The 10,276-nt window shown below is 40.4% G+C and overlaps 1 protein-coding gene across 1 annotated transcript; it reads right to left on the reverse strand.

The window, feature by feature from the left end:
* Window positions 1-280: 280 nt before the first annotated feature.
* On the reverse strand, window positions 281-9,925 carry LOC121385274 (procathepsin L-like). The gene is made up of 8 exons (XM_041515882.1): window positions 9,825-9,925; window positions 6,983-7,113; window positions 5,330-5,435; window positions 4,101-4,250; window positions 3,039-3,162; window positions 2,545-2,645; window positions 1,361-1,632; window positions 281-518 (listed from the first exon to the last, which is right to left on the reverse strand). Exons 2-8 carry the CDS (start codon window positions 7,111-7,113, stop codon window positions 419-421), a joined length of 984 nt encoding a protein of 327 aa, XP_041371816.1. The 5' UTR covers window positions 9,825-9,925; the 3' UTR covers window positions 281-418.
* Window positions 9,926-10,276: the final 351 nt, after the last annotated feature.

Genomic DNA, 10,276 nt, shown 5'->3' on the forward strand with positions numbered 1-10,276 from the left:
AATTTTCTATTTATTAAATAACGTTTGGCAATTTATCTTTATTTTTAAAATGCCAGCAGCAAAGTAATTCCGGCTTTCTTACAGTGAAGAAATGTTCACTCTAAAATGTGTTACCGTCACTGAGTGACTGATAACACTATAATTTCACTGATATTTTAAGATATTTCACTGATATTTTAAGATATCTAACTAAATGTTATATAATAAAATTGAATATACTCCATTCACTTTACTGTACAATAGGTGAGCAAACAAACAAAAAACCCAGTCAACGAAAATAATCAAATTAAAGTTTATTTTTAATATAAAACTTAAATTGTTATTTTATATATATAAAACATTAGATGACAACAGATGACGATCGTGAAATGCAGTGTTGAGATGAGACTTGCTGTAAGGTGAATATGATCGATCCTACTCAGACCTTGGGGTAGCTGGCGGACGTCGCTATTCCACACTGGTTGTCCTTGTCCTTCGACATCATGATGTAGCCTTTCATTCCCCAGCTTTCTCCCCAGCTGAAAATACACAAGTGTATAGAACAGGTCATTACCGTTCTTTGAACTCTGTCTTGTACAAAGTCTAACTTGGAACAGCATGGTAAGCTATTTGCTCGAGATATGATGGGTTAAAAAAAAGCTGGCCGGGGGTCTCCGCCCAAACCAGCGTGATATATGTATTATATATATGTGTGTGAAAAACTATAATATCTCTCTCTCTCTCTCTCTCTCTCTCTCTCTCTCTCTCTCTCTCTCTCTCTCTCTCTCTCTCTCTCTCTCTCTCTCTCTCTCTCTCTCTCTCTCTCTCTCTCTCTCTCTCTCTCTCTCGTGTGTGTGAGAGAGAGAGATAGAGTGAGAGAGAGTTAAAAAAGTTTTGGTTTGTTTAATGACACCACTAGAGCACATTGATGTCATTGATTCATTAATCATAGGCTATTGGATGTCAAACATTTGGTAATTCTGACAGGTAGTCATCAGAGGAAACCTGCTACATTTTCTTCTAATGCTGCAAGGGATCTTTTATATACACTTTCCCACAAACAGGATAGCACATACACCGCCTTTGATATACCAGTCGTGGTGCACTGACTGGAACGAGAAATAGCCTAGTGGGTGAGAGAAAGTGTGTGTGTGTGTGTGTGTGTGTGTGTGCGTGTTTGTGTGCGTGTGTGTGTGTGTGTGTATGTTTGTGTTTGTTTGTGTGTGTGTGTGTGTGTGTGTGTGTGTTGTTTGTGTTGTGTGTGTGTGTGTGTGTGTGCACACGCACGTGACTGTGTATATGTTTGAACTTTGATTGGATATAAGCACGAAACACACAGAAAAGCCCCTCAAATTACACAATGTTCGTCTTTTAACGGTACCTGTTCTTGACGAGCCAATACTTGTCTCCCTCGTGTGTGCCGTAGCCGACGGCGAGGACTCCGTGATCGAGTCTCGTCGAGCTACAGGAACGCTCGCTGTACACGCCGCTCTTGTACGACTGAAACGACGGGTTGCTGGCGTCGATGGCCACCGCGATCGGACCCACGGTGGCGACGGCCTGCATCAGCGACGACTCGCTACCTCGCTCAATGTCCACGAAACCGACGTCGGTAGCGCCAACGTCTTCCCGTTTAAAGTGGCATCTTTCGTTCTGAAAGTATATACATCATCGTTAAAGACGTATATATTTAGAATATAAATTTCAGTTCCTTTTTAACATATACATTATCGTTTGTTATAGAAATAAACATCATCATCATTTTGAAGTCTGGCCGTTTAATGTGATATTTCTCATTCTTGAAATATACATAATTATTAAAGACGTAAATATTTAAAACATAAATGTCAGTTACATTTTAAAATATACATCATTTGTTCTAGAAATAAACATCATTATCATCATCATCATCATCATTATCATCATCATCATTCTGAAGTGCTCCCGTTTAAAGTGTCATTTCTCGTTCTGGAAATAAAGTTTGTTTTGTTTAACGACACCGCTAGAGCACATTGATTTATTGATCATCGGCTATTGGATGTCAAACATTTGGTCATTTTGACAAATAATCTAAGAGAGAAACCCGCTGCATTTTCGCATTAGTAGCAAGGCATATTTTGTATACACCATCCCACAGACAGGATGGAACATACGACAGCCTTTGATATACCAGTCGTAGGGCACTGTCCGGAACGAGAAATAGCCCAATCGGCCCACCGACGGGGATCGATCCGAAACCGACCGCGCATCAAGCGAGCGTTGTACAACTGGGCGTCGTTCCGGTCCGCATCTTTGTTTGTGTACACATTTGTCCTGATATGCTATGCAAACAGTGACAGGGAGAAGTCAGGTCAGGTCATAGGGTTTACGTGCACGTTCAGAACATGATGTTGTAGCGCACGCCTGTAATGGGTGCAGATACCGGCCTGGGCCGGCTCCTCCGTTCAGCACAGGAGAGAGTAGTCTTTTTGCGCTAACAAATATATGCATCCAATAATTAAGACACTGTTACAGACACACGTACAGACAGACAAAGAGATTAATGTGGATGAACAACAGACTTACTCTAGCTTTGTATGGGTAGGATGTCTCAGTGTCAATTCCTTTGTTCTTCTTGATGTAGGTGAAGGCATAGTCCATCAGACCGCCGCCACAGCCCATATTGCCTGAATACGAATACAAATACGATTACGAATACCAATACAAAGCTAATCTTCACTAGAGTTACAATCATTTGATTGTTTATTTTATTTAATGGTATATGTGATCTCTCTCTCTCTCTCTCTCTCTCTCTCTCTCTCTCTCTCTCTCTCTCTCTCTCTCTCTCTCTCTCTCTCTCTCTCTCTCTCTCTCTCTCTCTCTCTCGCTCTCGCTCTCGCTCTCTCTCGCTCTCTCTCTCTTCCGGCTGGGTCAAAGTTTGAATTGCACCCAACTTTTGATAGAGAAGCATAGACTACCCGTTATTTCAGAAATAAGCAGCATGACCCCCAATTTTTTCTGATTCACTTTAAGGGTGAGGGGTGGTAGTGTAAATGAGCCATTGTCTTAAATGTCCATACCCTCTTTTCTGGAACAGTCAACGAGGTTTTGTTCCGACAATGACGTCAGTGTACCGCTTTTCTTAAAATGCTGTCCTTCCAGAGAACCAGTCGAAGAGAAAGCCCAGCATGAGCCGCATTGTTTCTGTACCACAAATAAAACATAAATAAAACTGATTTCGATAAATCACAATATATTAATATTATTATAGGTTATTAATCCTCTAAAACACAGTCGTTCTGGTTTACATTTCATTCATTTCAACTTATTTTCGTGCTTATATCCAATTAAGGTTCAAGCACGCTGTCCTGGGCACACACCTCGGCTATCTCGGCTGTCTGTCCAGAACAGTGGGTTAGTTGTTAGCTGGTTAGTGGTTAGTGAGAGATAAAAGGATGCAGTGGTCTTACATCGACCAATTGAGCTCCTAAGAACACGCTCTGGGTTGGAGCCGGTACCGGTTTGCGAACCCTGTACCTACCAGCCTATAGCCAAAATGGCTTAACCACTGCGCCATTGAGAACTAGGGTAATACATGGATCCTAACACGAGGCACGTCTACCGTCTGACGTCACCTGCGACCGAGGCCAGGGCAGACCAAGGGAAGGGTAAGTCTAAGGTGGGCGGTATCTGGAATAGTCATTTAATTTAAAATCAAATTTATGACCGGACACAAAGTTAAGGCCATTTAAAAAAAAAAAAAATTCACTGGTCTGCCAAACGGTTTTAGTTATTTGCTTTACCGTTATAGTATTTAAATCACTGCCGTAGCCAAGATTTTATATGATGTGGGGGCGGGGGGGGGGGGGGGGGGGGGGGGGGCACTATTGGGACGGCAATCCACACTATGTAGCCTATGTAAGGCCTATGTAAGTATGTATATAAATATGTATGTATGTATGTATAATTTTATAAAATTTAATAGAGTTTTAAAAAGTTTGATTTTGGGGCATGGCCCCTTGCCCTCCCTCGCTACGCCATTTATTTAAAGTTTCTTTATCCACTTAAGGTTCAAGCACGCTGTTCTGGGGACACAGTCCAACAGCGTCTGGCGTCTAAGTCATTAAAACGTGTGCACTGACCTGATTTTTAATTGGCGTGACGTAGCCCTTAGTGCGCCAATCAACTTCAGTGGGAAGATCGTTAGTCTCGGTCGCCACAAACGTTTCAGCCTCGCTGGGTGTCTCGCTCATTCTGTATCCGTTCATCATTCGGTTGAATTCTGCGTTCGTCTAAAATGGCCAACAATTTTTTTAATTTCGAGTCATGACACAAATGAAAATCATTTCACTATGTCTTTATTTAAACACGTACACAGTTTAACATACTTTGTTTTTACATGTTGCTGTTTAGTTAGGGGGTTGGGGGAGGGTTGTGGGGTATGGGTTTTTTACATAATAATATAAAAATAAAATGTATCCTTATGGTCTTGACGCAGGGTGTGACATCCACCCTCGGTTCATACAAGTCTGTTTCAAACCGCAGTGTAGATCAACTCAGACTTAATAAAAATTTAGTTTCTTGCCTTGTTTACTAACCCTTTAACCACTCCTTAACATCTCAACCGCCACCCCAACCCACCAAACACACACACCGCTACTCGTACTTGATAACATGATTTTGCTTAGAGAGAGGATGCAAGTAAATACGTATACATTATCCCAAAGAACACTATTCCTTAACATTAATTATATATATATATATACACATGTATATGAAGAAATACCCAGAGTCGGTTTATCCTAGCACCCACGCTGTTGCCCCGCGGTGCTACGGTCCCCCCCGCTTCCTGAGGGGTTGCAAAAGCGGTGGTGTGTCCCATTTTATTTGTGCTACAGGCCCCGCGGATCCTTAAACCGGCTCTGGAAATACCCAGTTGATAAACCCGCTGCTAAAAACCCCCACCTCCACCTGATTAAAGGGGAGGATTGCCCATCCATTGAACCCTTCTCAGGAAATACCAAAGGCCGAGAATACCACAAGTCTCTCTCTCTCTCTCTCTCTCTCTCTCTCTCTCTCTCTCTCTCTCTCTCTCTCTCTCTCTCTCTCTCTCTCTCTCTCTCTCTCTCTCTCTCTCTCACACACACACACACACGCACATGAACACACACACCACACACACACACACACACCTGAGAACGAAAATGTAAATTGTTCTACTCTATATAAATAAAGATAAACTTCTTGCTTGTTCCCCTCCCACTACGGATTCTGTCCCCCAACACTTCAGATATCGTTCCTATATGCCCTCACGTTATTAGCAGATGTCAATCAATACGTCACGAATGACGTCATAGAATAGCTGGCTCACCAGGTCGGTGTATTCGTTGACGCCGAGACGGTAGGTGTGCAGATTACGGTCCGCCTCCAGATTGTGTTGTTGAATGTAGGCCACATTAGACTCCCAGACAAACCGTCTGTGAAAATAAATCGGCAATCAAATAATCAAGCAAGCAAGCAAGCAACCCGGTACAAAGTGTTATAGGTTCAATATGGAAAGTGGTTGACCACTGTAATTAACACTATCGTTTAACTTGTCTACTTTACGGTATTGCATGATTTAATGAATGAATGAATGGAAAAAAAGAAAGAAGGAAATGTTTTATTTAACGACGCACTCAACACATTGTATTTACGGTTATATGGCGTCGGACATGTGGTTAAGGACCACACACATATTGAGAGAGAAAACCCGCTGTCGCCACTTCATGGGCTACTCTTTTCGATTAGCCGCAAGTGATCTTTTATATGCATCATCCCACAGACAGGGTAGTATATACCACGGCCTATGATATACCAGTCGTGGTGCACTGGCTGGAACGAGAAATAGCCCAATGGGCCCACCGACGGGGATCGATCCCATGTGTAAGTGAAGTAATGAACAACATCAATATAAAATTTCAAAAGTTAAATTAAAACATAGTGTAAAGAAATTCAAAAATACAAATATCACAATATATAGTTTCTAGTTTCCGTCAGATGATTGCACTCCACCAAAATGCGGTGCTCCGTCAGGGTACACTGACAGTGTTCACATTGAGGTGGAGGATCTTTCTTCAAGATAAATGAATGGGTCAAGTAGGTATGACCGACTATTTCATCCTCCCTGCACCGCCTATAGGATTACGATATTGCATGTCATGTCATGTTTCTCACGTCTCGTAATATCTAGTGATTACAGTATGACCATTTGGAATTATCACCTCTGTGATGTCCGTTTTAAATGTAACATTCTAAGTACTGTTACAACCACTACACCGACCTCTCTTACGTCAAGCGAACTACTGGCCTACCCTTTAAGGGTATTTCTCCGTTTTAAATCACAAACTCTTGTAATATCTCTGTTTAGGGTCTCCACGAGTATTCGAGTACTCGGGCACGGACCGAGTCTAGTAAGACTCGAGTTCGTTTACATGACTCGAGTACCCGTGCAAGGAAGGGCATTTTGCCATACTATTATATGCTTGTCGCTGGTTACATTACAGGGCTATAAGACATGGAGGGTAAACACAAGTTGAATGTGTGGAATACAATACAATGGAATGATTTGGCTTGTTGTTCAGTGCTGGAATTAAGATGCATAATGCTATATATTTTACTTTATTCCTTAGTCTCATTATCATCTACTGGGTACTCGGATCCGGGTCGTGTTTGACCCTTGAGTATTCGGATCCGGGTCGTGTTTGACCCTTGAGTACTCGAGTCCAATATTTTGGAATCGTGGAGGCCCTATCTCTATTGCAACTTGATCCAGTTGTTTTAATCAAACTTTTTACGGACTGAAACTAGGGTATGCGACTTTAACGCCTGTCTTTCCAAGACTACTGATGGGTATGCCTAAGAAAGCGTGCTAGGACCTTAACTGGTTTTATATGCACAAGAATAAAATTTAAAATGAAATTAGTCAGTGTGGCTTTACAGAAAAACAAAATTTGTCTTTAAGATTAAAGAATGGCAGCCCGACCTGATAAACTCGCTCGTCGTATCATAATGTTTGCTGTAGGTCTTCTTGAAGATTTCCCACTCCCCGTCCAGCTCAGTTCTAAACGAAAAGGCCACTGAGGCTAGGAGTCCAAGAATAACCAACCGCAGCATCTGAAAATAAAATGACATAGATTAACTAATCAGAATACAGGATGGGAGTACAAGAATAACCAATCGCAGCATCTGAAAATAAAATGTCTTAGATTAACCAATCAGAATTGAGAATGGGTGTACAAGTATAACCAATCGCTGAGCCTGAAAAACAAACTGGTTTTACACTAACCAATGATACCGATGATGGTAGTACATGTATAACCAAACACAATCAGTTGCAGTATTTGAAAAAAGGACTTAGATCGTCCAGTTAAGGAAACAGATAGGAGACCAAGAACAGCAAAACATATTTTATTAATTATACATGTAGATGTTATCTTTGGTTTCATCTGAAAAAAAGTTTACTTTTGTTTTGCCTGAAGTATAGAAAAAAAGATCAATGTTGTAATATTATGAGTTTGTTTATCCAATGACAAGCAATACTACTTTCAACGTACATTGTTTAAACATAAAACAAGGGTAGTAATTTTGGTAAACACCAACAATTCTTCAGATCTAATTAATTTAATTTTAAATACATTTAAAATAAATCAAACATCAACATAAATTGCTGAATTTTTCATAACAAGGATAATATCCAGCAGCGAAACTCGACCATTTCAACACATTATATTCAAAAGCTTACCAGCTATGAACTATTTCTTATATACATTTATTATGCTATGTGTTTCCGTTTCTCCCACATTCCTCTTTTCCACCCAAACGCGGGCGCCAATTAATAAACGTAAAATCAGACTCCGATGGATAAACGTAAAATCGGAGATCAATGGATAAATGTAAAATCGGAGATCAATGGATAAACGTAAAATCGTAGATCAATGGATAAACGTAAATTCAGAGGCCAATGTCTGAACGTAAAGTCAGTCGGTGATGGCTAAACGTAAAATGAGACGGCAATGTCTGAACGTAAAGTTACTCGGCAGTGGCTAAACGTAAATTCAGACGAAAATCGATAAACGTAAAATGAGACGCTAATGGATAAACGTAAAATGAGACGCCAATGGATAAACATAAAATCAGACGCCAATGGCTAAACGTAAATTCAGACGCCAATGACTAAACGTAAAATTAGACGCCAATGGATCAATGTAAAATGAGGCGCCAATGCATAAACGTAAAATCAGACGCCAGTGGATAAAAGTAAAATCAGGCGCCAAAGAATAAACGTAAAATGAGACCCCAACGGATAAACGTAAAAACACACGCCAATGGATAAACGAAAAATCAGACGCCACTGGATAGACATAAAATCAGACTCCTATGGATAAACGTAACTCCAATGGATAAACGTAAAATAAGACACCAGTGGATAAACGTAAAATGAGGCGCCAATGGATCAACGTAAAATCACACGCCAATGGATAAACGTAAAATCACACGCCAATGGATAAACGTAAAATCAGGCGCCAATGGATAAACGTAAAATCAGACGCCAATGGATCAACGTAAAATGAGACGCCAATGGATAAACGTAAAATCAGGCGCCAATGGATAAACGTAAAATCAGACGCCAATGGATAAACGTAAAATGAGACGCCAATGGCTAAATGTAAAATGAGATGCCAATGGATAAACGTAAAATGAGATGCCAACGGATAAACGTAAAATTAGACGCCAATGGATAAACGTAAAATGAGACGCCAATGGCTAAACGTAAAATCAGACGCCAATGGCTAAACGTAAAATGAGATTGGATAAACGTAAAATCAGACGCCAGTTTCTAAACGTAAAATCAGATGCCAATATACGTCAAAACCTGCTACCATGGCTAAACGTAAAATTTGGCCATGACGGCGATCGTAAAATGACGCCAATGGATACGCTTTACCACACTTTAGGCTACGAATAGACCCAATGGATATAAAACTTTTCCACAGGCAGGACAGCACATACCCAGTGGCCGTAAAATCAGGCGCCAATGGATAAACATTAGACGCCAATAGATAAACGGAGTATCAAAATAAAGCTGGTTTGTTTTCCGACACCACTAGAGCACATCGATTCAAATCATCGCTATTGGATGTCAAATATTTGGTAATTTTGACACTAGTCAAAACGGGAAGCAAGAGATCTTTTATATGCATTTTTCCACAGACAGGATAGCACATACTATCGCCTTTGATACACCAGTCGCGGTGCACTGGCTGGGACAAGAAATAGCCACTGACGGGGATCGATCCCAAACCGACCGCGCATCAAGTGAGCATTTTACCACTGGGCCACGTCCCGCCCCACGTAAAGTGAGATGTTATTTCATGGTTAAACTTAGTCGAATGCCAATGCCTGAACCTGAACGTGGACGTAAAGTCATCTCTTTAAAGGGACATTCCTCAGTTTGCTGCAATTTGTACGACGTTATCGACTAACAGAGACCTTTTAACGATTGTATTACATATCAAATATATTGTTCTGCATAAAATATTAATGGCTGTATTAAACATGTTTCTGATTGTTTTACTATTTGTACTAGGTTAAATTTCATTTTATGTCCAAAAATAATAAAATTCAGTTTAGGCTTCTTACAAATATTAAGACGACCAGAAATACACTGAATATACAGACACTGATATTCTCAACAAGATATTTAATATGTAAGTTTAATTGTAGAAATATTTTATTTTTTGGAAACATCTTACAATGCAGCCAATTCGGGAATGTCCCTTTAAGCTGTTTGTCGAGTTCTATAAAATATAAAAACAGTCACCTACCTTGTCAGTGAGGAAGAACGTTCAGGGGCCGCTTCTGTGAACAGAGTGCCAGAACTAGGTGAGTGACATACTTTTATACCGACCTGGTCCACTCTGTGAACCCCTGGAACCTCCTATTTCACGATGACATTGCTCCGATTATGACCTAAAAAAAAGAAAAGATATGAACAAATTGGCCAACCACGAGTACTGACACACAAAAACATGTTGATTCAACATAAGTGTTTTTATCTCTGTCGCGTCGTTTAGTAGTACATATACGTTCTTTGGATTTATTCTGAACGACAAAACGTTTTTGGGGGGTTTTGTGTGTTTTTTAAAATCCGTATGTGTGTATGAGGCAGAGTCGAAAGGACGTTTTGGCAAATTTGTGATTGCTTAATGAATCAGTATTATATGCGTATCGGTCTATAAGAGGACTGCCACTCCCCAGCAGATCATTCACAGAACGT

This window comes from Gigantopelta aegis, chromosome 11, assembly GCF_016097555.1.
Source record: "Gigantopelta aegis isolate Gae_Host chromosome 11, Gae_host_genome, whole genome shotgun sequence".
Taxonomy (NCBI): domain Eukaryota; kingdom Metazoa; phylum Mollusca; class Gastropoda; order Neomphalida; family Peltospiridae; genus Gigantopelta; species Gigantopelta aegis.

Bases quoted from the DNA above. Each gene is read 5' to 3' on its own strand.
- LOC121385274 (XM_041515882.1), bottom strand. From the start codon at position 7,113: ATGCTGCGGTTGGTTATTCTTGGACTCCTAGCCTCAGTGGCCTTTTCG. The intron at 2,646-3,038 runs GTATGGACATTT...ATTCGTATTCAG, and splicing joins TGACTGTTCCAGAAAAGAGG to GCAATATGGGCTGTGGCGGC. The intron at 519-1,360 runs GTACCGTTAAAA...GTGTATTTTCAG, and splicing joins TATTGGCTCGTCAAGAACAG to CTGGGGAGAAAGCTGGGGAA.